General features: G+C 39.6%; 1 protein-coding gene across 1 annotated transcript in view; it reads left to right on the forward strand.

The window, feature by feature from the left end:
• The first annotated feature begins 2,396 nt into the window (after nucleotides 1–2,396).
• CCDC170 (coiled-coil domain containing 170) overlaps nucleotides 2,397–27,612 on the forward strand; it is an 87,134-nt gene continuing 61,918 nt past the window's right edge. Inside the window, exon 1 of the mRNA XM_090280850.1 lies at nucleotides 2,397–3,314. Within this exon, the coding sequence (XP_090136976.1) occupies nucleotides 2,397–3,314 (918 nt within the window). The remainder of the gene's footprint in view (nucleotides 3,315–27,612) is intronic.

Raw genomic sequence — 27,612 nt, forward strand, 5'->3', positions numbered from 1 at the left:
CTTTGCAAACTATCACAGACAACTAAAATGTCATAGGAATGGTTTCAGTTACAGGTTTCTAAATATAAGTCAAAAGCCTGAAAGCGACCAGAAGGGAGGGGTGGGGAGGGGGATAATGGTGGAAAGAAGGGGAAGGGACTAGATGAAGAACATGTATGACTGACCCACGGACAGGGACAACAGGGTGGGGACTGACTGTGGGAGCGGGGGTGGGGTGGACGGAGGAGGGCAACGGGGGGGGGAAAAATTGGGACAGCTGTAATAGAATAATAATAAAAGCGACAGTTAAAAATACAATAAAACAAACGAACAAAAAGCCCCCAAAGTCATTACCCTATTATACATTTTCTTATGAGAAACATGTATATTTGCAAGACAAACAAGAAAGGCCCAAATTGAAAGCCCAGGGCCAGAAAAGATAGGGTTCTTCATGGCCTCCCAGAGCTACTTAGGAGGCATGTTTATCCTGTCTCAGATAGCATGCTTATTTAACATATACCTCAGCATGCCAGCTTTATAAATATATTTCAGGATAAAATTTAACGGTGTGGCAGAATGAACTGGAAATTCTGGTTTAAGCTGGATATGCCCAGGACTTTCTGTTTCCAAACTGCAAAATATGTTTGCTTTCCCCTATCAGCACGTCAGACTAAATTTGTCCCAAATTGAACCTTCTTTTCTCCCTCCTCTGCTTTATCTCCTTGCTGCCTCTGGCTGGTAAGCTCAGGCCCCAGTTGATTGCATCTCGAAATCTTCCCACTCCATCACTACCCCCATTCCCAGCTGTCCTTGCTCTCACCTGGCCTGGGCCAGCCTCTTCCCGCAGGCCTCCTGGCCTCCCGTCTGTGTCCTCCAGTCATCCCACCACCTGCTGCCCTGTGGTCTTCCTTTGGGTCAGCATTTGTAATGCTGCTCTTCAAAAACTTGGCTCATGGAAGAGTTGCTATACCTGATGGTCCAAACTCAGCCTGGCATCTGATTAGGAACATCCGTCTTCTACAAAGAAGTAGTTACAGGAGGTGTACTAGGTCACACAGCTGGTAGCTTCCTGTCTTTGTTGTCATTATAAAGAAAAATAGAAGTCTGTACTGAGGTTTTACAGACCATAATCTATTGCTCACATGTGCCGTTTGGTGAGAAATCTGGGCTAGAACACGCTTTGTGCATTTTTACTTCCCTCCCCTGATGAAAAGGGCATCATCTCCAGGGTTCCGGCCACGGCCAGACTGTACGTTCTGCCATTACAGAGCAGGCAGTCCCAAACTGTAGTCCCTTCCGAGGTCCAGCTCAGACCGACATCCACACTTGGGGTCCTCTTTCTCAGCTCTCAAAGGACACATCATCAGATACTGCCTTGAAGAGTCACTTGGCTCATGTCTTAACATCCCAGAAAGTTCAAAGTCTTCTGGGCAGGGGTCAGGCCAAAGCACTTTTTCTGTTCCTACTTACCACAACAGTACATTGCTTCCACATAGAGAAAAATCTGTTTAACATGCATTACAATTTTTCTGTATAATGCACACCTTTTTTTCCAGCTGTATTGAGGTATAACTGACAAATGAAATTTTAAGATATTTAAAATGTGCGTAGTGATGATTTGATATACATCGCGGAAGGATTCCTCCTATACAGTTAATTAGCACGTCCATCATCAACATCGATTTTTAAAGACTACAAATTAGACTTGATAAAATTGAATTCTAAAACAATTGGATGTAGAGTTAGTAGAGAAGGGACTTTCTCAAGATGGTTCTCTTCCAGGTGCCTTGAGGTTTCATCAGCTGTTGCATTTTTTTCTGGTATGTCATTCCATTGACAATTTAACAAATGTGTAATGATCCTGCTGCAAGGAAAAACTGCAACCTGAAACCTACAAACTAGACTATTAATATGAGGCTTATGAAAGTCTTAGTTTCCACTTAGGACTATTTTTCTTTTTTTTTTAAGAGTTGCTTCAAGGGAAAGCATTGAGGCTTGGATATGTGGCAATGTTGCTGTAAAATCAAAAGCCATTGTCAAGGCCAAGGAATTCTCAGACACAGTAATAGATGCATGTAGCCGACTAAATGGAATCCATGAAAAGCTGCCATAGATCTGATTTTGCACCGTACAAAGGTCTACCAAGGGTCTGAAAGCGACGTGGAGGTAGGTTTCATTTTTAGCTCCTGCTACAAATTGTGGGGTTACCTTCCCTCTGTGCTTTAATCCTGGTCGGGGGTCTGACTCTTACTTCGCCTCTGACGGGCCGTATACCCTTGGACAATTTATTTTATTTCCCTGTGATGGGTAACACATCTTAAAAATGTCTAAGCCTCCTATCCACTTCATAATCTTGTTTTATTTAATGAGGTCACCCACGGAAAGCACTTAGAACACGTGTTTCATAATTAGGAGCTATGGCTGTTACAGTTCCCCGCAGCGTGGAGAAAGTTGACAGGAGCTCACCAGGACAGGCCACTCAGTTGGAGGCGCCTGTACCAGATGAAGATGTGCGGCCTTTGTTCAGACCCCAGGAAGAATTTCCAGCGGGGGCACCACAGCATTCAACTTCCGCGGGGACCCTCATGCAACCGCCGGGGCTGCGCGCCACGACACTGGCCCTGGAGCTTGGACAGATGTGTTTCCCCACAATAAGGCTACAGAAACGCTCGGTCACCTTTGTGTCAACGTGCTCCTACCCCTTGTGCGCGCCGCCACTGTTAACATCCACCCCCGGCTGTCACTTGTCCCCCAACATAAGGACGACGCTCGCGGTGGAATTCTCGCGGTTGACCAGCCTTCAACCCCAATGTCCCCCAGTCGCTTTGGCAAGTGTCTGTCGCTCAGCCAAGCCTCGGCCTGACCCAACGGGGCCCCCCAAAACGAGAAGTCATCCTCCGGAGGATCGGGGTCGCCCCCGGTATTTCTCAGAGGCGGAAGGCGGCCGGTCCTTGCCGCCCCCCCCGCCCCTTGCTGTTTACCGGTTGCCCCAGGAGACTCGCCGGCGGGTTCCCAGAGCAGCAGACTCGCTCTCCCCACGGTCTGGGCCTGAGCGCGCCACGCGGGGCTCCGACCGGCATGAGCCGCGGGGCCTCCTCCCGCCGCCCCAGGCGCCTGGACCTGACCAGCGATGCCTCGCCACTCGCGGCCGAGGTACGCTCTCAGCCCGCGGCTGTGCGCCCGGTGGCGGGCCACCTCTCCTAACGCGGGGGAGCGCCCGGCCTGGAGGCCCGCGGCGCGCCAACTTCTCTGGAATGCGGGGGTGGGGGTCTGAGTCGGCGTGTTCTCGCCTTGGAAAGGGACTGGAATTGCCAGCGGCCAGTCCCTCTTGGGAAGTAAGGGGCTGGTCCTGAGCTCGTGGAGTGCGTCTGAATTCTAGGTGGTACCAAGTTGCTTCTCTGACCATTTATTTGAACAGGTTAGCAGGGTGCCCGTCTCTTGTAGACCCTCCCCAAACCCCCTGCCTTCCCCCACCAACCCCGTTAATAGCAAATAATTCTTTCATTTAAATTACACTCCTTAGCTACTAAGACATGTTTTAGAGCAATTTTTAAAAAATCTGATGGGGGCTGGGTTAATGCCAGTCCTAAGCAAAGTCTCTGGCCTTTTGTTGTGGTTGCTAATCGCCCCAGACACATTGATTCAATTGCCGTTGGATTCACTTACTTATTTATTCCCAGAAGGGCACAAGGTATGGACACACACACACACACACACACACACACACACACACACACACACACACACAACACACTCTTCAGGCAGGCTCAGCCTAGATTATGTATCCCCTTCTGCACCTGCCATCAGGACCCCACCAAGCATAGAGTGTGTCGGGGGTGGCTGCTAGAGACCCAAGAATGTGTTCAGCTGAATTCTTAACCTGAGAGAGGTCCCCAGCATAACCACACTAACCACAAAAATCCCTGGGGCGACTCTTAGGTTCAAAACAGGGGGTGGGTTCTCCAATATGCTACAGGGCTTCTAACATTCAGCTGCTGTAATGGTTGCCTTCCTTACATCTGGCCAGTAGTGCCTTGCGTCTGACCTATATTCAGATTTCTCTGATTCCTGGCATGTTTGTGGTTTTGTACCAATAAAACTAATTTTTCTTCTATTTGACATTTGCATATTTTATCCCAATATGGCGTCCTCTTGTAAATTAAGAATGCTAGCCCATGCATAAGTATGTAGGACTTTTATATTATTTATGTTTGTTTGGAGAAGCAGTTGAAAGTAAATTACAGACATCATGGCCCTTTATCCTTAAATAGTATATCTCCCTTAAGAGCAAGGGCGTTCTCTAACCAAAATATTATGATCAAATTCAGGATGTTTAACATTGTTGCAATAATATTATCTAAAGTATACTACCTACTAAACTTTGCCAATTGTCCTAATAATGCCATTTGCTGCAATTTTTTTTCCATTTCAGGATCACACATTATATTTAATTATGTGTCTTTAGTCTCTGTGAACCTGGAACAGTCAGTCCCTCAGCCTCTCTTTGCCTTAGATGATACTGATATATATATATATATATATATATACACACACACACACACATATACATATATATATATATTTTTTTTTTACAGAATCTGGGTCATTTGTTTTATAGAATGTGTTCATCTAATTGTTTTTCATGATTAGGTTTTTGGTAGAAAGCTTTATAAGTGATGATGTGTCTCAGGGCATCACACCAGGAGGTACATGATGTTGTTTGTCCCACTACTGGTGATGTTTCTAATGGGTGGTATCTGCCAGAATTTTCCACTCTAAATATGGAAAAAGAAGCTTTAGCATTAAATAAGTGATCATTTGAGTAATCTTATTGATTCATATTGAAATGTTTTAGGATAAATTTTACTGTCTCCATAAAGGAAAATATCCATCACACCCAAGATTTTAATCAATCCGGAAGACCTAAATTTTATGGAGAATAAAAGTAGAAGCAAGAAAGGCCAGAATTCATTACAATTTATTTTTCAGTTTACAAAATCCTTCATCTGAGAGAGTTTATGTCAGGTAGGCAAGACAGGAGTTTCTCATTATGTAGACAATGAAACGGCTTGCTTAATTAGCTAATGATGGAGTGGGAACTTAAATATCTTCCTTTTGAAAGGTTAGTACTTTTCCTACCACACCATCATGCACTGAAAAGCAGATTAAAATACACAACAGGGATAGTATATAACTCTATGAAGAAATAGAATACTGCAGGGACTGAAGGCCTTATTCTTGGGTTCAAGCAATCCTAGTGATACCACTTATTATGTGTGACACCTTGGGCAAAAAAAAAAAAAAAAAAAAATAGTCCTTAATGTCTCAGAACTTTAGTTTCTCCTGAAGAATAGGATCGTAATACTTATCACGTAGTATAGCTTTGGGACTTCACAGTTCAATGTCAAGTGCCCAATAGAGTGACAGAGTAAGTGCTTATTGATGTTAGCGATTACCTACTATTCTTGATAACTTTCGGAATTTGCCTTGCCATCAACACTGCTGCCACCCGTACTATTGCCGTCACCGACCCCTCCTTTACTACCTCGGCCACCACCTCAGCACTCAATTGTTGAGGGTCTGTGCCAGAGGCTGAGGATACAAAAATGAATTTGACACAGTCTCTGCTTCCAATGAAGAATCGCTGAAAAACACGTATGTATATGGAACACATAGACACAGATGACAGTGGGGTGAGAGCCAGAGGGAAAGGAGCGTGGGGGCCAGGGCGAGGTGCGCTAACGGGAGGAAAATGGGAGTGGAAAGGGACTGCTTGGGTGTATGATGCAGTGTGCAGATGATGTTTCGTTGAGCTGTGCACTTGAAACCTGTCTGGTTTTGTGAGTCAATGTCACCCCAATAAATTCAATGATAAAAATAGAGTTCCAGGAGAAACAGACAGATAAAGAGATGACTGTTTCATTGGTATCACCCGTGAACCAGATTCAATGCTGCATTTTTCTCAAGTTAGGTTTACCTCTAATCAAATCGTCAGCCGAGTTTTACTAGGCTAGAAAATGTGAATTGTGTAACAGCTCAAGCATGGAGGACAGAAACATGCTTTGGGGAAATTGATAAATATGGCTTTCAGCAGCACGGTGTAACTTCGCCATGAAATAAGGCATGGAAGTTGAAAAACGTTACCAAGTGATACAGAGTTGTAGCATCAGTCAGCCAAAAGCTGTAGCAGTCGTCTGGTGAGAAGTGCTTGGATTAGGCGTCAGGAGCTACACTTATGTGTTGGCTTGCCAGCTATGTCAGTGTTTTGAACATACCTAGAAGATCTGAACCGAAGCTGTGGTTCCAGTGTATTCCATGGTTGGGAATTTGAGCAAGTTTCTTCCTTTTCCGTCCGAGACAGGTTCATTAGAACCGTCTGCTGGACTTGTTATGGGAAGCAAATGTAAATAGCAACAGTATCGCAAATAGCAACAGTCTATCCACAGCTATAGTTCCTCAAAGCAAAGGACTTAGCTGGTCACATAGAATTATGAAGGAAGTCAAGTTTGTTTTTCTTTTACTTCCCCATCATTTCAACTTTTTAAGAAATTGTGATAAAATACGCACAACCTAAAATTTACTGTCTTAACCATATTTAAGTGGCACTGAGTGCATTCACATTATTGTGCAACCATTACCACCATCCGTCTTTTCATGCTGCAAAACTGGTTCTTTATACCCACTAAACAATAACTCCCCATTACCGTCCCCCCCCAGCCCCCGACAACCACAATTCTATTTTCTGTCTCTGAATTTGACATTATAGAATCATGCAGTGTTTGTTTTTGTGGCTGGCTTATTTCACTCAGCATAATGTCCTCAAGGCTCATCCATGTTGTAACATGTGTCAGAACCTTTTCCCTTTTTAAGGATGAATAATATTTTGTAGTTGTATGCACCGTGTTTTCTTTTTCCATTCATCTGTCCCATGGACACTTGGGTTGTTTCCACCTTCAGCTATTGTGAGTACTGCTACTATGATCATGGGTGTACAAGTATCTCTTCAAGACACAGCTTTCAATTATTTTGTGTATCTACCCAGGACTGGAATCCCTGGATCCTATGGTAATTCTACTTTTAATTTTTTGAGCAATTGCCCTAGTGTTTTCCATAGTGTCTGCACCATTTTGCAATGTACAAAAGTTCCTATTTTGCCACATCCTTGTCCACACTTGTGTTTTCTTTTTCTTTCTTCCTTCTTCCTCCCCCCCCCCTTTTTTTTAAAGTAGCCATTCTAATGCTTGTGACGGGGTATCCATTTCCACTTTATAAAAAACCATTTCCTCCCTCTTGTGTTTTTTTTTCTCTTCCTTTTAATGAAACTCAAGTTCAAGAGAGGATCTTGAACTTCTTCGTATCTTCATATGAATTTAAATCAGAAAGCTCCCTATTCTAGTTACAAAGAAAAACACCCACATCTAAAAAAGACAAGAAAGAAGAGAAAAAGAAACAGAAAAAGCAGGGGGAAAGGGAAAACAAGGTAATGATGGAAAGAAAAGCAAGTATATCAATAATTACAATAACTATGAATGGACTAAATGCTCAGTTAAGTGACAAAAGTTGCCAGGTTAAATTTTTTGAAACCTAAGTATATGGTATTTATGAAAGGAAGTGCTATTTATAAACAAAATGATGTGGGAAAGTTGAAAGCATACATGTATAAAAATATTTACCTGGGAAATAATAACCAAAAGAAATCTGATTAACTACCACAATGTTATATAAAATACTTCTAAGGCAAAAAACAAACAAACATTACTACAGATAAAGAGAGTCACTATAATGATACAAATTATATTTCTATTTCATAACAATTTTATTCATAAGGAAGTTCTAACAATTCTAAATGTATATCATGTAAAAATAGCCTCAAAATATATAAAATAAAAATTGACAGAAGCAAAAATCTATAAAATGTTATAGACAAATTCACAGCTAGAGTAAAACATTTTTTAAACCCAGTTCTGTTAGTGTCTGATAACCAGATGGAAATTTGTCAGGGGAGACTAAGAGAGCTAAAAAATACAAACTTGGTTAAGCCATTGTGAAGAAGAAGAAAAACACATGAAATATTTGGAATATGACTGTAGAAGTTAACAGGATGACTTTTCCCATTTGCCCAAGGGGATAAATACCTTTAGGCTATGAATTAATCTATTGGACAGAATCCTAGAAGCTGTACTATCTTTATTAGTAGGGACTGAATTAGAAAAGTAATTGGATGTTTTCCCCTTATTTTAAATAAAAAAAGGGGGTTTATACTATCCAAAATAAATAGTCACCATCTAATCATGAGAAAACATTAGACAAACCTACCTCGAAGGATTTTCTACAAAATAACTCTGCAAAAGGGTCAAGGCTGTGATTAGAAGAGACTTAGGAGACATGACAGCCAAGTGCAATGTGCATGTCCGGATTGACTCCTGGACCAGAGAAAGGACATTAATGGGAAACTGGTGAAATTTGAATAAGGCCTGTGGTTTATAATATTGTACCAATGTTCAATCCCTGGTTTTAATAAATGCACCTCAGTTATGCAAGTTATTAATGTTAGGGGAGGCTGGATAAAGGGTAAAAAAGTATACAGAAAGTCTCTGTTCTAATTCTGCAACTTTTCTCTGTCTAAAATTATTTTGAATAAAAAGCTAAAATAAATAACCAGCTAATTGATTTGCACACCAATCTTATTTAACTACAGCACTTCGTTTCTCTTGGTATCTAATTATTCCTGGACCATCTGGCTTTAGAATACAGCATATGAGGAAGCATTCAGAGAACAGAAGAAAAGAACTTTGGAACACCAACCAGAGAGCTGGTCTTCCTTCGCGTGTTTTAAAAAGATTGTGTGTGATGTACTTAATGTTACTAAATATAGTGCTGGTCTGTCTGAAACAATGGTGAGTGCTCCTAGGTTTGTACTTAAGTTGAGTAATTTAAAGACTTAACTTTTTCTGTGTTCAAGGACAACTTAGAAAATTTAATTGAGAGAAGGAGTCACATGTGCTGCACCAGGAATTATTTATGCTATGCTCTTTACCCAAAGTTTCCTTTTCCTTTGTTTCACTTCCAATTTTTTCCCTTTGAAATTGTTGCTTTGATCTAAGGATGGGGAGTTCAAAGGCATGGCTGAGGTTGACCAGTAACCCTGCTCTCTTTCTCCTACTGATACCAGCACAACTATTGATTCAGGCAGAATTCTGTATCTGCATGTTTAGTGTTGAATAAAATATTTTATAAATACTGTGAATAAAAATAAATATGTGAATTTTATTTCTGAGTAACTGAAATATCTTCCTTTTCATTGACTGACTTTATCCTATAACGTCCCTCTTGAATCTCCTTTATCAGCTTTGTATAGAAATGTGTTTTTTAGCATATTCATGTCATCACAGTCTGATCTCAAAGTCTGTACAAAAGGGAACAATTTAAGACCCGGCTATAATTATCACATTTTTCTAATTCTCTTCTACGTCAGAGTAAATGAAATAGGTAGTAGTGGAGAATACCAAAGGAAGTTTATTTATTATTAATTAATTAATTAATTAATTATTAATTATTTAATTATATTAGTTTCAGGTGCACAGAATAGTGATTAGAAATTTCTGTAACTTACGATGTGATCACTTTGATGAGTTTAGCACCCATTTGACATCACAGTTATTACAATACTGTTGACTACACTCTCTATGCTGTACTTCCCGTCCCTGTGACTATTTTTATAAATGGCAGTTTGTACTTTTTAACAAAAGGAAGCCTTGATGTTGAAATCTTGTGAATGTTCAGACTAAGCAAAAATGAGAACTTGGGAGGAAATCTAAACCAGAAATATTCTACTTAGTGAATCATACCTTGTATTTATTAGTCACCCATTTAGCAAATATTCATTGAGTCTTAGGCACCAAAGATATGGAAATTCTTTTCTCCAGCAACTATAAAATGAGTGTCTATTCTAAAGCAGGCACTGTTTTTGATAAGGTTCCATCACCATAAAAGTGATATTTTTATGGGGGAAATAGGCAACAAAAAAGTAAACCAGTAGATAAACAAGGTAATTTTGTGGTAAAAAAAGAGAGTGATAAATACTTTGAAAAGAAAATAAAGCAGGACAACGGGATCGAGATTGAGTGGGTGAAGGGGAGGGTCTACTTTGGACAGGGTGGGTTGGGAGGCCTCTCCAAAGAGGCGACATCTGTGCTGAGTTGTTAGTGACGATGGGAGGGAGTGTTCTCAGAAGTAACAATGGCATCTACAGTCCCTTGGGCGGGAATGAGAGTGAGGGGGGAGAAGGGGACAGTTTGTAGATTGTCCCTCAATTTGGGTCTGTCTAAGATTTCCTCAACATGAGATTCAAGTTTTGGCATTTATGGTGAATTTATGAGAGGTGTGTTCTTCTCAGTGTGTTATGTCAGGAGCACTATGTTAGTTTATCTCATTATTAATGTTATGAAAGACAAAGAAAAGCTGAAAACCAGATTAAGAGACTAAAGATACCTGATAGCTATGTTCATGCATTGATAGTTGTTCTAAAGAATGTTCTTAAGATAATTGGTGAATAACATGGTATTATTGTTAAACTTCTTGAATTTGACAGTGGTATGCAGAAGAATATTCTTGGTCTTAGGGGATACATGCTGAAGTATTTAAGGATTAATGGTCACAATGTTTGCAAACTACAAATGATTCAGCAATCATAATTATAATATACGCATAAAGAAAGGAATAAATCAAATGTGGCAAAATGTTCTCACAGTTAGTGAATATAAATGAAGCATACACTTGACTTTATTGGATTATTCTTGTAACTTTGTCCTAAGATTGAAATAAAACATAAAAAAAAAAAAAGAAATCATGTGCCTGCAAGAAATGGGGTTTCAAAGTAGCAGACACTGTTTCTAACTCTTGAACTTACATGAAGTAAATAAAAACGGTCATAAATGAAAGTTAAAAAAGGAAGATGACAGGCTTGGCAGGAGTAAAGATACAGTTTCTCTCAGATAAGGACCGAGAGGGAAAGACAAATAAGCAAACACAATTCCAGAGGAAGAGCTGGGGGAGAGGAAGTTTTGCTGAGGTTACAGGCTGCTGGTGGTGGGGAGGTGATGTTGACTTTCAAGTGCCAGCAGGCCGTGCTGGTGACATTCAGTGACCGTTGGAATTGAGAATCGCGAGTGAGCGATGCAGACTGGCAAGCCATCAGATACTGGAAGTGGTTGAAATCTCAGGAGGACATGAAATCGGCCAGTGAGGGCATCTTGAGTGATGAGGACGGAGGATGGAGGACAGAAGCCCGGAGAATAAATACCAAGTTAAGGAGTGGGTGCACGAGGGTGAGCTGAAGGAGAGACTGAGGATGGAAGGCCAGACAATGAAGAGAAAGAAGAGCTGCTCAGATTAGTGGTGGTATGAGAGAGGGGTAAGGAGCATTCAAGAGAGTATGTTTCATGTGTCAGATGTCAAAGGGAAGTCAAGTCAGGGAAGGAGCACAATGTGTTCCTTGGACTTAGTGGTCAGGGCAGCCTCCTCCCAGGAAGTGAAGTTTAAGCTGGGCTTTGGAAGGTGAGTAGGAGTTAGCTGGGCCAAGGACTGGGCTGGCTGTGTTGGTGTGGTTTCCCTTTCTTGTTGAGGAGTGGGTTCTGGGGGCTGAGCACCCCTCAGGCCTAGTGAACACATCCCCCCAGTCCTCGCCATTCATTCTACTCCCAGGAGCCCTGCTGCCCACGAGACTTCTGTAGGAGACTTCCATCTCTTTGGTCTCATCAGTGAAAACCAGGGAATTAGCTGGAGTTTTTATTACTCCCCCCTCCTCCCCCCACTCATCTCAGGCCTCAGGTCCCAACCAGGTGGGCAACACCTAAGCACTGGGCTCATCTCCCTTCCAGTCCTCTTTGTCCTGTACACTGGAGCCACAGTTCCCCTGGGTTTGTTTAGAATTGACAATTAGAATATTAGGGAACAGCTACTTTTTTGGTCAGAGTACTTGTTAAATGTGTCTTTTTGATAATAATAAGCTAAATATTTTAAGGCCATTTCTGGTCCATGACTTAAAAACCATGTCGTTTGGGTAAAGAAGAATGCTTGCATTCCTGCTCATACGTGGGCAGGCTGGCCATTTACCTAAAAGCAAAATTAAAATAATTACGTTTATTCAAGTGTACAAAGCTAGATTGTTTACAAGACACAAGTGATATAGTTTTATTTCACATCATTTTGACCAGGAGACAATTTATTCCTTCCCTAGTCTGATAGCAATATTTGCAGGAAGATTTTTGCAACCTTGGTATCAACCCAAAGTCACACACAGTCTTGAAAATACAGGGTGTGGTGGTGAGTTTTATGTGTCAAGTTGGTTAGGCTTAATTCTTTGGCCAAATACCAATCTAGATGCCACCAAGAAGATATTTTTTAGGTGATCCTGAGATTTAGATGAGTAGATTCGAGTAAAGCAGATTGCTCTTTGCAGTGTGAGTGGGTCTCGTTCAGTGAGTTCAAGGCCTCATGAGAAAAAAGACTGAGGTCCATGAGGAAGAGGGAATTCTGCCTCCAGAATTTCCTGGACTTAAACTACAGCCTCAGCTCTTCCCTGGGTCCTAGCCTGCCAGGGTAACCTGCAGATTTTAGACTTCCCAGCCTCCACAATCCTGTGAGGCAATTCCTTAAAATCTCTCTCTGTCTCTCTGTCTCTCTGTCTCTTTCTCTCTTTCTCTCTCTCTATATATTTGTTGTTGTCTGGAGAACCCTGACTACTACACAGGGCAATCTCATTTTGAGTCCTTCTGTGCTTGAGGAGTTTTTTTCAAGAGATGGGTCTGCAGTTCACCACCAAGGACAGTGGCAGCGAGGCCTGCAGGTACTCCACACACAAACACTAAGGCTAATAATCAACCGAAGAAAACTGGGAAGAGCTTGTCATAGACCCTGCCTGATGTCCTAAAGGGACAGGACCCGTCTGTCCACCAGTGCCCACTGGGGCCCTCTATACTTTAAGGGACCCAGGAGAATGTTTTAATTTCTTATAAAATCAGAACAGAAGAAAAACAGAACTTTTAAGGTGAAAAAAATATTTTAATACACAGTATTTTGATATGTTCCCCTTTATACCAAAGCAGCCATAAAATACAATTTTAATATCTTTATGGAGGAAAGGGCACAAGAAGGCAGGAGTACACAGGGCTCATGAAAGGTATAATGTAGCCCTTTAGGGGGAAGGAACTAGGTGGAAACATTGCATAGGAAGTGTGGATAAGTAACAGAGGACTTAATACTAAGAGACAGGCAGCAGAACTTTTTTTTTTTTCAATTCGAAACATACATCACTGTGTTAAATATAAGATATGTGGCATAACAGCTCGAGTTACATATATTGTGAATCATCACAATAAGTCTACTAACGTTCATCACCTTATAGATACAAACAAAAGAAGAAGAAAATGTTTTTTCCTTGTGATGAGAACTTTTATAACTTTGAAATATATAAGAAAGTGTTGTTAACTATAGTCATTACGCTGTACTTTGTATTCCCTGTACTTTCTTATCTCATAACTGGATCACCTTTCTAAGGTGTAACCCCAAATCTAATCTCTTTTCCTATGAATTTCTTTTTAGATCCCTCATATATGTGACGTTGTATAGCATTTGCTTTTTTTGCTTGATTTATTTCACCTAGCATAACTTCCTCAAGTTCTATCCATGTTGCTGTAAATGGCAGGATTTCCTTCTTTTTTTATGGCTAAATAGTATTCCATTATATATATATACACATTTTTCTTTCCATGTCTTTTTTGAGTTTACATTCTGGTGACGTGATGATATTCACCTCAAGAAAGGAAATAAGCAAAGAGAGGCTGATGATTGTTTAAAGAGCTTCAGAAACATGATTTATTGCAGTCACAACTGAAGGAAGAGAGAAGACAAAATAACTCAATGCTTTCTGATTAGCAAGCAAACCTGAGGGCCTATCAGTGAGGGTGCAGGATAAAGATGCTGACGTTCTGGATGTGGATTAATAGAATTTTTATAACGTACATCTGGCATGCAAAACCTTGAGATAAAGATTAGCTGTCGGACAAGGGATGACAGAGACAGGAAGCTTCTAAAGACTGGATGAGTTAGAGAAACAACCGCAAACTTATTAGTCAAGATATTTTCATAACAAGATACAGAATAGTTACAACTAGGTAGGAAGGGACCTTTACTCTAACAAGGATTAATGTTCATAATTTTTCTCCCTCGAAGGTAAGTATTTGATATTTTACATGTTTATTCTTATCTAACAAGACATGGATGAATAATTCATGACCTTGCCCCCCACCCCCAGCTTCTTCTAAAGCTCATGTTTCTATTGTAGATTGATTTTGTGCCAGGGCTAATTTTTAAAATATGAGGTGTATAATTTTCTATTTTTGTAAGAGATGAGTGCAGTTCCACCTGTATTTGTTCCAACAGGCATTTGTTTAGCAACAGTAGGTGCTATTATAATAAAGTAAGAAAGTTCAGCCAGGTGTTTTTATCTTTGATAGGCTAGCCTTAAAGATGTGATCAGAGGGGAAGAAGTCTTTCCATTTCATTCTTCTACTCATCCATCCATCTGTCCATCCATCTATCCATCCATCCATCCATCTACCCATACATTCATTCATTTATTCAACATACAGTGACTGAATATCTGTTCAACAGACGTTAATAGGGGTGTTCATCATGTATAGGAAATGTGCATGGCACCAGAGATGCAAATATACTTGGTTCTAGTTTTTGCCCTCAAACCCATGACCTTGTAGCTGAATCATTCACTTATTAATATTCATTATGTATTTCATGAGTACCTACTCTGTGCCAGTATAACAGACATAGGACCTGTCCTCTTGGAGCTTACAGTCCAGTGATAAATCTAAAATGTAGTGTAGAAGGCAAGGGCTGTTCTTTCCAAAATGGGCTTGTGGCAATAAGGGGTATGCAAAATGATTATTGAGAGGTTCAGGAAGAAAACATTTGAATTGTTATTTATCTGAATCTCATCAATTTAGATGTTTGTATTTCATCTTAATTCATATTTTTGTGTATATTCGGTAAGGTGCCTCATATGTACAGTAGTACATGTATATCATTTATACATAAATAATACTCAAGTTTATTCCATAAGGTCATATTCATAAGTTTTCACAAACAAAAACATTTACAGACCTCAGGTTTAAAGCATAGATTTAGGATCAGATAGACTTGTGAGTTTAAAGTCAGTTTCTGTCACTCACTGTCTGTGGGTCTTTGGCCAGCCCTGAGCTCCTCATCCTTTGTGTTGAGATTAACCTAAGGATCGAGTACAATACCATTAGTAAAGTGCTCACATTGTGTCTGTTTATATCAAGTCCTGAAAAAATGATGACTCATGTTACTATTGTTATTAGTCTTGTGATAAATATTAAAATTAAGGCATCTTCAAAGTTATATAGAAAATATCGAGGAGGGACTCATGAAGCAATGGCCGTTAATGTCATAAATAATGTCAGCTATAATAAATTATGTGTAATATGTACAAAGATCCTTAAATTTTTTAATTCACTTCAACCCAGTTATTTCCCCTCCAGGAACCGATCCTACAGAAACAACGGGAAATTCCAACAGATTTGTAATAGTGACAAATTGGAAAAAGAACTAAATGTCCAAGGGTAGAATAGTTAGATTCATTTACAGCTTTCTAATGGACTACTGTGCATGTCCTAACCTTTTGAAGAATACTGGGAACATATTAATGTTTAGTGAAGAAGAAAGGGTGCAAAGTTATAGTGTGACCCCCAATTATGTTTTGGAAAAAAACACACAATTGGCATTAGTCTACATTTATTTTCGGATGCAGTTTTGGCGGAGCCATTTTCAATCTTGATGTTGAAATGCTTTAAAATGATTAAATCAGCTTAGAATATACAACACCTGAGAGCTTGGTAAGTTTGTTAGATATACAAGGTCTGTACACAGACCTAACAGGACATATTTCATTGGTCTCAGCAGGAAGCTGGCTCCAGATAATGAGGAATGTAGGCTTCATACCGGACAAGAGGTCCCAGAAATGTGTTTCTGATATTTAACTTAGTTAATGTTGTCAAATGATATTCAGAGGATTGGCCAATGAGTATGTATTAATTCATTCTGTGCACTACTTCAAAACTATCCTAAAAACGCCAAAATCCCGGAGCGATGTCTGCTTGGACTCCATGGTTTTGAGTTTTGTACAGAAGCGTTTTGCTGAACAAGGGCTTAGCATTACCCATTGGATAATTTCCCGGGTGCTGATATATTGCCATGCTTTCCCGTAGTGAATATGTGTGCTGCTGCCGAGACACTTGTTTGCTTTACCTTGTGGATTAGGTGACTCATGTTGTTCTGCTTGAAAAGTCAAACGGTGGCCCACCTCTAGCTAGGGCACAGCACCAACAATGTGTATGATATTTGCTTCCTCTTATTCTTAGTTTTATAATTTTTTTTTTTTTTTACTGCTGTTTGCTTACTTCCTTTTTGTTTTTCTTGGTTCGCCATTGGATAAGAAATAAACCCAAAACTTTGGATGGAAGTTAAAACCATCCTCTGAAATCTAGATTAGGGGAAACCCTAACAGAGTGGGGACTTGCTAATCAGTTATTGCAAACTGTGTTCGAGAACACCTATAGACTCAAAAGGAAGGCAACTTCTCTTCTGTCAGGACTGATGGTTGTGTGATACATCCATGGTTTCTGGTTTCTCAGTGCTGAGGGACAGGCTGAGCCAGGGCAGACCAACCCATCACCAGGGCAGAGGGCTCAGCAGACATCAGCCAGCTCAGGGGCTGATAGCACTTGACACAGCAGACGAGAACGGGATGAGACCATGAAGTGGATCAAGTGGGAGGTCTAAGATACCGATAAAATCAACATCCATCCACCCACCCATTCATGTTACAAATGGTTATCAAGCGTTTGCAGCGTGAGGTCCTGCGTGGATGCTAGGTACGATGTAGTGAATATCACAGTCTTTTGAGGGAGGGAGACAGTAGATGCTGAGTTCCGCACATAATTTATTCGCTACCATTGCGCAAGGTACCGTGAAGGAGAAACGTAGGTGGCTGTGAGAGGACAGCGGAAAGAGAGCAGTGTGGTTAGTGGGATTCTGATGGATCAGCTTCCAAAGGAAACTGGGCTGAGGACGACTGGATTTAGAAGACTTATTAAAAAATGTTTTTTATTTTTCAACTACAGTTGGCATTCAATATTGTATTAGTTTGAGGCGTCCACTGTGGTTGTTAGACATTTATATAACTGCCGAGTGAATCCCCTGGTAAGTGGACTGGGAAGACTGTTCAGCTGTAAAGGAGAAGCATGAGAGGATTTCGTTTAAGGTGTATACGCTGTCCGTTCTTTGGTGTTCTTGTTGGCCTCTGATCCCATCTCTGATCTCCCCCAGCGGCCACCTGCTGTGTTCTTTAAGAGAATGCGGAGCAGGTCGTGGAGCAGAGAGGGTGAGCTCTGGTTATACGGGAGGGTGTTCTTTCAAAAGGAGCGGTTTCTAAGCGGGAGTCTGCCCGCTTTAGTCTGTCCTAGAGAGGGAGCTGAGGACATCCTCATCGCCTTCCTGCAATGATGGTTGCTAAGCCTTACAGTGTCAGGTTTGAAATCTGCCTTCGATCCTATTTATTCTGGACACGAAAGGGAAAAATTAATTCTAAGAAAACTGTGAATCTTTTTTTGTCTTCTTGCAAGTATTCTTGTAGGAAGGTTATTACAAATTATTTTATTTCTTTGTAAAGTAAAACCTCCAGATTACATATTGCTGACACTTCTCACTTTTTAAAAAATGGGCACCTGTGGAGGTTTGTAGCCGGCAGGAGTGTGGGGCTGGATGTCATGCCTTCCTTCTAACAGAAGACATGCTGCTAGAAATGATGACACAGTGTCTTTTTTTATTGAATTTTCTCTGGGCAGAGCTAAGGGCCACCTGGGAAGAGAAAGCAAGGATTTAATGCAACGAAGAAGTCACTTAGGTCGTTTTTTCTCTCTGGCTTGTCTTTTGTTATTTGGAGATCCTTTTTTTTTTTTTTTTACAGTTAATAAAAACATTAAAAATCACTGAATTGTTTTAATTTTTGAAGATTCTTACTATTTTGGCTATAGTGTTATTTATATTCCATTTATTTTAATAGTGAACTTCCTGCCTCAAGTGTAGTCAAAATGTTGTGGTTGCACAACAAACACATTCCAAGTATTGCTGGAAACTCAGCGGTTCTTTCTACTTCTGCCTCTTTGTGATGCTCAAGTTCAAGTTCAGGGTTTCCTGTTGCCTCTGCAGCCAGGAAGGAATTCATAAACATAGAATTCAGTTTCTTAAGTCTGAAGATTAGGATGTGAAAATTGAGAAACTAGTAAATTGGATTCTTCAAATATAATTTCAGTTGTCTTTTGCTTAATTAAATAAGAAATTAATTTTGATGTTAAAATTCATCCCTGTCAGGGCAGTCTCGCTCCGAGAAACCACCTGGAGACCACTGTGGGAGCTCGCAACACGTTTATTGAGGGAAAAAGGGGAGGTAGCGGGTGGAGGGGAGAGGCAGCTCACAGACAGACTCGAGGGCCCCGTAGGAGCAAGGGGAATGGGGAGCAAGGGAATGAGGACTCCTACTCAGGAGTCCCACCCACACTTCTGTGGGAGTGCTTTTTAAACTTGCCAACAGCACATTTCGGTGAGGGCGAATCTTCTTATTAACATATTCAGTAGGTTCTTTGCATTTCATTGCTTTTTCCGCCCTCCAGGTTAGTTAACAAATCCTGCCCATCCAGCTAAGTCCACTAACATATCCTGTGGGAACCCTGGCCAGGGCCAGGTTGATTAGCCAAATCCAGGTAGGTATGCATTCTAGCTGCCTCCATGTTCTGGCAGTCACTTCGTATATAATGAATTTTGGTGGACATCCTTCAGACCATTAAAAATACTTTTTCTATTCATACTTATGCCTATAGAAAATACATTATTTTGTTTAACGTTGTATTTTAAGAACAAACATGGTATCATGCTGTTAGTTTTGTTTTCTAATTTACTTTATTTTAAAAATAGTATGTTTATGAGATCTATCCCTGTTACTCTAAATCATTCAGTCTTTGTATCTGCGTTCTAGAGCTCCCTCTTAGGGGTGAGACTGTATGGATATGCTATAGTTGACCAACCTGTGGACACCGGACACCACGGATGTTCAGATAGAATTCGGAGTAGCACTGTGGGTTGTAGGGTACATGCCAAAGTGCTTCTGGCAGTAGCAAGGACATAGTACAAATCCACTTATTAAATGTAATTTAAACGTATTTAAAAAATTATACAGTACATAAAAAATACAATAAAGATTACGTTAAAAAATAAAAATTAAAATATTATGCAGCACAGAAAAACAATCATTGCTTTCAGGCCCACTACCGGTTGTTTGATATTTGGTAATAGAATTTCCTTTTTAGGCCTAAACTGCCTTGTTTTTATTATCATAAGAACAGTCCCTACTTGTAGGGTTGTTTGGAAAGGTGAGTGGGAGTAGTTTCTGGTCCAGGAAATATTAGTTGTGATATATATATATATGGATTAGTTCTTGAGAACTCCCAAAAGGTGTGGCATCTAAGTTTTTCAAACTGCAGCCCATGCCACCCAATCAAAAGAAGACATTTTTTTTTTTTTTTAGTAGAACAATCGTATTAAGAATATTTTGGAATGTTATTATTATTATTATTTTTGCAATAGAGATATTGAATCAGAAGTGTTTTAAATGAATAAGAGTGATACTAAAGACAAAAGATATGGGAAAATAATGTAAACATAATAGGCTAGCTTTTCCACAAAACTTGATTTTATGCAGCAATGCCTTCTTCCAAACACCTGCACACAACTGCTAAGATAAAGATGCTCAGATTTAATTCCTGGGTCCCACACCTGTCACGCTCCTTCCTGCAGGCACTAGGGAGCCCCTGAAACCAAATGCGGATGTAAGAGAAAAAAAAACCACAAAAGGGCCAGGAAAGCCCTTCAAAGTAGAGAGAAGAACTGATGACCAGTCAGAAATGGACTGGAACGAGGATTAGGTTGGAGAAATACATTTTTCAAGACTTGATTTATGCCCCGTGAATTAGGGAAGAAACTTTGCTCGGTAGGAAAAAGTTGCAGACTAGGGGAGAGGGTCTTAGAAGGGATTGCTTACTGGGGCAGCACAAGAAGCCTGAAGAGGGAGGGAGGGAAGGAGGGAGAGGGTGAGGGGAAGAAAGAAGAAGGAAAGAGGAGGAGGGGAAAGGGATGCGGGAAGGGAGGAGGAGGAGACATTCCATAATGAGAGCCGTGGTCATAGAGTTTTGTGCGACAGTATGGAAAAAGGCTGGAACAAAGGGACCGTGCTTATAGGATAGAAAGATGGGAATGGGCTTAGGAGGTTTTGTGTGTGAGAGGTAGGCAGTCATTTCTTCTAATTTTTATGTCTTTGGGATAATATGACAAATAAATACCACAGCAGCAAGACTGGCCCCAAGACATTGTTCCTAGGTCAGATAATTGGGCACATTATGTGGTAAATTATGAATACGCTTATATCTTCTTTATGCCATGAAGCTTTGAAACCATCCTTTATTCTGAAAAGACTGTGAGCCACCCTGTGAGGCAATTTCAATCATTATCATAATAATATCAGTAACAGAATCAAATCATGTGTAACAAGCTTTCTAAAATTAACATAAAATTGCTTCATGGGTTAGCTGAAAGATACCTAATAATAACTTAGATTGTCCTCAGGTAAGGACAAACGGATGAGTTTTTAATCTTGCCATTTTGAATAGGGTAAAATTAGTGTTTTTTAAAAAGTGAGGATTGTTTAACACTTATAGAAAAAGTTGAAGAATTTTCAAAAAATTGTACAAACTTCAGGAGGGCTTAATTAAGAGAGCAGAACCCCTGATATGCCTGCTCTCACACTCCTTTGAGTCTTCTTTGCTACCTGGGTTATTTCTTTGTCCTCACCTTCTTTATAAAGACACTGCATAGCAGAGTTTTCATTTTTGTCTGTTCTTGTACTTGCTACTTTTTTTCATTTAAAGGGATAATGTTTATTCTTCTGATTATGAAAGTTATACATGGTCATTGTAAAGAAATTAGAAAATATAGAAATACATAATAAAGAAGAAGATAAAATCTAGTCCTATAACTAAAACAGCGGTTCTCAACCTGTGGGTCGCGACTCCTTTGAGGGTCAAACGACCCTTTCACAAGGGTCACCTAAAACCATCGGAAAACACATATATAATTACATATTGTTTTTTGTGATTAATCACTATGCTTTGATTATGTTCAATTTGTAACAATGAAAATACATCCTGCATATCATATATTTACATTACGATTCATAACAATAGCAAAATTACAGTTATGAAGTAGCAATGAAAATAATTTTATGGTTGGGGGTCACCACAACGTGAGGAACTGTATTAAAGGGTCGCGGCATAAGGAAGGTTGAGAACCACTGAACTCAAAGACAACCACAGTTAACATTTTCTTTCCAGTATTTTTCTTATCTTTAAGTGATATTTAATTATATGAATCATGCATAAATATATACTTCTTGAAAAAAGCAAACCATTGTTTCCTGCCCTGCCCCTAGGTCCAATTCTCATGTCAGCCCCAGAAGTAAGTACTGTTATTGAATAGATGTGTGTTCTTTCACCTTTTACTTTTTTCCCCCTCTAAAAATATTTGTATAAAAGGCATAGTACTTTTCCTTTTGTGTGTTTTATGAAAAAGGGTATCAAACTATAAATCTACACCTTCTTATCTTGGAGATATTACTATGTTCAAACCTACAGACCTATCTCATAATATGAAAGTGCCTCTATTTAGTAACTGCCTTGTTAACAGGAATTCATGTTGTTTCAACCCTGCCCCCTTTTTTGTCATTAGGAATAATATAATGAATACCTTGGTACATGCCTTCATGCACCTGTGTCAGTATTCTTCAAAGGCAGATAACTAGGGTGTAGAGCTCCTGGGTCAGTTAGTGTTTACATTAAAAACTTTCATCACTATAGCTGAATTGGTAGGGCATCCAAAGGATATAACCATTTTATATGCCTGTCAGCTGCATAAGGAAATAACTTTTTCTTTATACTTTGCTAACACCTAGTATTATAAAACCTTTCATTTTTCCCCAGATATTTCAAAAATGGTGTGTCTATGTTTTAATTCTTAGTCCCCTGACTATTAAGGAGATTGAGTATCTTTTCATGTGTTGTTGGCCATTTGTATTTCTGTCAATGGAAATTCTCTCTCTCTAGCCATCATCTATGTCTCTATCTATCATCTATCTAGCCATCCATTTTTATTGAGTTGTTTGTGTTTTTCTTACTAATTGTAGGTATTTAAAAATATTCTAGGTTCTAATGTTTGTCAGATAGTGTTAACTTTTAGAGTCGAGTGCATACTCTCAAATTCCTTTCTGGAAATTTTGTACCATTTTCTGTTTCTACGAGCTGTGTGTTAGCATGTTTTTCTCATGGAACTCTCTCTTAATATATTGTATTTGGCTATTAAGTATATTTCAAATGTTGCTAAGTTTAAAGATCAGAAATAATATCTCACTGATATTATAATTTGTATTTAATTGATGACCAGTTAGGTGGGATACTTTTCACTTTATTAGCCGTTTATAGTACATCTGATAATTGTTATTTTTTTCTGCATAATTTTTCTTTTAAGGCATTGATTACTTATTGGTTTGAGTAGATTCTTTGTATATTAAAGTTTTGACTATATTACATTTGCAAATATTTTCCCAGTATGCTCTTTTGCTTTAAATTCTTTTTACGCATTTTTAATGTGTAGAAGTTTTATAACATTGTTGTCATCTGTGATTTTTTGATGTTCTTCTATTGCTTCTAGGCTTAGAAAATCATTTCAAGACAGGGTAAATATGAATTTGTAGTACTGTTTATGATTACATTTTTAATATTCGTATTTTAAGTCTATCTTAAATTTACTTTAGATTATAATGGGTAATTCAGCTCTACTCTTTCTTCCTTTTTCCTTCAGTAATTAGCTTCACTGTATATCGACTAACAGCTTATCTCCTTTCTCTTTCTGACAGTCTTTCTTCTTACACTAAATTCTTCCAAGGACTAGAGACTGAGGACTGTTCCTGGGGACCATAGATCTTCCTGTTAATTTCCCACTGAGCATCACATTCTTTCAGTTAGACATTTTTCAAAATGAAAATATTTTTTAAAGGAGGTAAAAAAAAAAATGCCTCTACGCCCCCAAAGGGCCATTTAGGGGAAAAAAAAAAAATCAGGCACTTCTAGTTCAAAAATGCTAACATACAGTTAGCACTTCTCCCTTCTGTTCCTGGAAACTAGCCACAAGTAACAAAGAAAACAAGAAACAAGCTTCATCATTTTTTTGACATAACTGAGAGAGGGGCTAAAGTCCTAAATCACAAAATAAGTGCAAGGTCATCCCAAAGCAGTAGAGGTTGAGTGTATGCTGGAGGCTCCATGGCTGCCCAGTATAAGGAGCTGGGAAAGCTCATTTTCCAAAGACAGTAGCAAACTCAGAGAGGTCAAACAGAAATTACATGTTTGTAAGAGAAGCAGAGATGTGTGGACTGGCAGTGGGGTTCTCGGAAGCTCTGTACCGTGAGCTCATGGAAGCTCTTCATTGTGATACAGCCTCTAGTTCCTTCTCTCCGTGGACTGGAGCAATTTATAGGTCAAGTAAAGTTATACACAAAGCCCTGTGTCTTAGGGAAGCTGCTGCTTGGCTGGAACAAGAATGAGCCTACTCTCTCACTCCTATATGCACACACACCTCTTCCACAGCCAGTGCAGCAAAAACTCACCCCCTACTCAGCAATCAAAAAGGAAAGAGCACAGAATTATCTGAGGTTATGACAACAGCAGCAGCAGCAGCAACAATAACATCAACAAGAAAGGGGTGTGTGTCGGGGGTAAGGAATAGGAAAAATGTGACAGATAATGACTGTCTAGCAGAAACTGTTGCTATGACGCAAGAAAACATTATGACCAAATGTTTCATTGTAAAGAAAACAATTGAAAGAAGCCAATACTTAACCAAAGAAAGTTCAGAAAGCAGAGAACTGGGACCTCAAGAAAGACATGGCAAGGAGGGAAGAGAAGAGGGAATGTCATCTGGCTGAGCTCAGGAAAGAGGAGACAAAAATAGTGGAACTGTCACAGAAATAACAGCAAGATTGTAAGGTACACAGGGAGACAGGCAGGCATCGAGAAGGAATAAGAAGAAAAGAAAAATCACATGGCAATAGAGAATTAGAAAGGAACAGGCAGACAAGAATGAACTGGAATCCATGCAGAAGAGATCAAGCGTATGTATATTTAGAGTGTCCTGAAAACTACCAGCGTGAGAGAGGAAGGAAGGCGAGCAGTAGCGTAAGCGTTTTGATTTCTCTCATCTAATAACTTGAAGGTACAGTTGCAAGAGAAGTGCTTCGAATTATAATATAAAGATCAAAAATTAGAAGTTGGAAGGGAGGGAAGAAGGTTAAGGAAGAGATATGTCATGGTAGCAAATTAGTAGATATGATCTAAATAGAGGGATGCAAAGTATCTAAACGGTATTATTTAAAGTTAGAGTTATAAACTTGAAACTAGAACAAAACTACAAACCTTCCTAATTATCAGATGAAACATACAAAATCATAGGAAAGCAGGCAAACACCATAGTGAAAGATTTTGAAAGAGTGAGAAAGAAGCATAACGTGAAATCATGCAACGGAACTAAGACCAAGCTTGTCTGTCATTAACAGATATAATTGTAGTCAGGTCATCCAGTAAGGGAAAAAAGAGTTTTAGAATGGATCACAGAGCCAAACCCAACTTTACTGATACACGAGACTTCTGAAACAAAGTGGTACGGAAAGGTTGAAAATAAAAAGATGAAACAAAAATATATATAGTCATCTGCAAATAAGAAGATATCAGGGGTCATGATCTCAATATCAGGAAAGACTGAACTTCAAGCAGAAAGGATTAAATGAGACAAATAATGGCACATTCTGATGCTGTGAGGTACAATGCACAATGAAGATGTGACAGTTCTGAATCTGCACTGAGTAAAATGGCACCAGCATTCATAAGGCAAGAATACAAGTGCTATAAGATGATAGAGAATTATGGTAGTAATAGATTTTAACTCACTGCTCAGCTCATGATAGAGTAAGATGATAGAAATTAGGCAAGGCTGCAGGTGCCTAATTAAAGTAATGAATAAGACCATGGCTGGTGTGGCCCAATGGATTGAGTACTGGCCTGCAAACTGAAAGGTCACTGGTTTGATTCCTGGTCAGGGCACACGCCTGGGTTGTGGGCCAGGTTCCCAGCTGGGCATGAGTGAGAGGCAACCTATGGATGTTTCTCTCTTACATCGATGTTTCTGTTCCTCTTTTTCTCCCTCCCTCCCCCTCTCTCGAAAAGTAAATAAATAAAATCTTTAAAAAGTTATTAAAAATATATAAATGGAATAATGAATAAGGTAGAACTAACTGATACATACTGACTCCAAGCCCTGAATACAGAGCATATACCTTCCATTTAAGTGCCCATAGGACATTCATAGAATTGAGCATTCATAGAACCCTCAGTAAATTCCCTGAAGTAGAAATTGCATAGCAGGGATGATGGTGGAATACATAATGCCCGGTACAGTAAGGGCACTTGTCCAGTTCTACATGGACAGTGATGCAGACAGTATTCTCCAAGCACAGTGCAGTAAGGTGGAAACCCATAACAAGCCCAGAAAACAAAGGGCCTTTACCACAACAAAGCTCTTAAGTCAAAGAAGTCCAAACTAAATTAAAGACTCTCTGGAAGATAGCCATGAAGAACACTCCATAAGGATCTATGGTATAGAAAAGAAGGGCTAAGAGGAAAAGCTTAGCTGTAAGTAAATATACTCATGTATTCTTTCAGTTTATCATAAAGAGATTTATGGTAAGGGATTAATTAGCTCGTGCAATAATGGAGGTTGGGAAGTCCTAAGATCTGCAGTTGGCAAGCTGGAGACTCAGGAGAGCTGATGGCTTAAGTTCCACCCTGAGTCTGAGTTTCAAGTCAGGAAGAGACTGATGTCCCTGCTCTGTCTCAGATAGCGAGCACACATTCTCTGGCTCAGCCTTTTTGATCTCTCCAGACCTTCAGTGGATTGGATGAGGCCCACCCTCATGGGAAGGGCAATCTGTTTTACTCAGTCAACCAATTCATATGTTAATCTCATCCAGAAACACCCTCACAGACACACCCAGAATCATGTTTAACCAAACATCTGGATACCTTGTGACTCAGTCAAGCATAAGCCATAAAATTAACCATCAGAGCTAAGGGACATATAATTTCTGAACAAATGGGAAAAATTATTTTAGTTGGAAGACTGAACATTTAAAAGATGTCAATTCTCTTTAAATTTATTTATAAAATTAACACAATCCCAATGAAAATACCAACAGGATTTTTTTTGGCATTTGATAAGCTGATTCTGAAATTCACGGGGTAAAATGCACAAGTGAGAATAGCCAGAATATTCTGAAAAAGAAGCCCTACCACGTCCTAAAATATATGAATGATCTCTCAGCTGCCTTTTCAGCCTTGCCCTGACCGAGCTTCATCTGTTTTTGTCCTTCAGCCTCACTGCCTTCTCTCAGATCCTTAACCACACAGGCTTATATCCTGGCCACAGGATCCTTGTTTGAACTTTTTGCTGCTTGACTGATGTGTGTTGCTCCTGCTTTAGTACCTTTTGCCTTTTTAATTCCTATCTAACCATCACTCCTTTAAAGAAATCTTTCCTTTCTCTCCTTGTGATAGAGGAACTCAAGAGTTAAAGATTTTAGCTCCAGTCATAGTCGATAGGCTTAGGTGGCTAATGCATGTGGAAAGCTATTATTCCAAGAACTGGAATGCATGACTCCAGGAGGTCTCTATGCAGTTCAGACTTTGTGTCCCAGGGGGTCTGGAAATGGTACCTGAGTCATTGTGTTCCAGGGAAGGAATATCTGTGATGCATAGATAAAGAATTACTGCTCAACAGATGAAGAAGCACTAGGAAAAGTGTAGCAACTCTTATCCAATTAACCAACCCCCTTACTTACCTTTTCTTCTCCTTATAAAAAGGTTGGCTTGAGATGAGATGTTAAGAGGGTTTTTGAGGGTCGATAACCCACAGTATTTTCAAATAGCCAACATCTGAATAAAGCTCCCATAAAGATTCAATCCTTGTCTCTACTTATTGGTTCTGGTAGTGACAGGCAGCACAAATGCCAACTTTTATGGTTTCACTTGCATTCATTTCGGTCTGTAATTGTGCAGTCACTACTGTGGTTTTCTGTTGAATGTTTTTCTTATTGGACTGTAAACTCAGTGCCTGGCCCAGAGTAGGCTTTCAGTAAATATTTATTGATAAGTAATCTCCTATCTGTGGACATTGATCTAGCAACAGTCTTCTAAATTCAGTAATCTAGTCTCTGTTCCGATGTCAGAGGTAATGACATCTTAATGTTTCGTTTCTTTCACCAATGGACATTTGAAGATGTTCATGCTTCTGGTAGTGTTCTGTATTCAACTGTAACCTCCTAAAATT

The sequence above is a fragment of the Furipterus horrens genome, unplaced genomic scaffold (assembly GCF_987537825.1).
Source record: "Furipterus horrens unplaced genomic scaffold, mFurHor1.1.pri manual_scaffold_6, whole genome shotgun sequence".
Lineage (NCBI taxonomy): Eukaryota > Metazoa > Chordata > Mammalia > Chiroptera > Furipteridae > Furipterus > Furipterus horrens.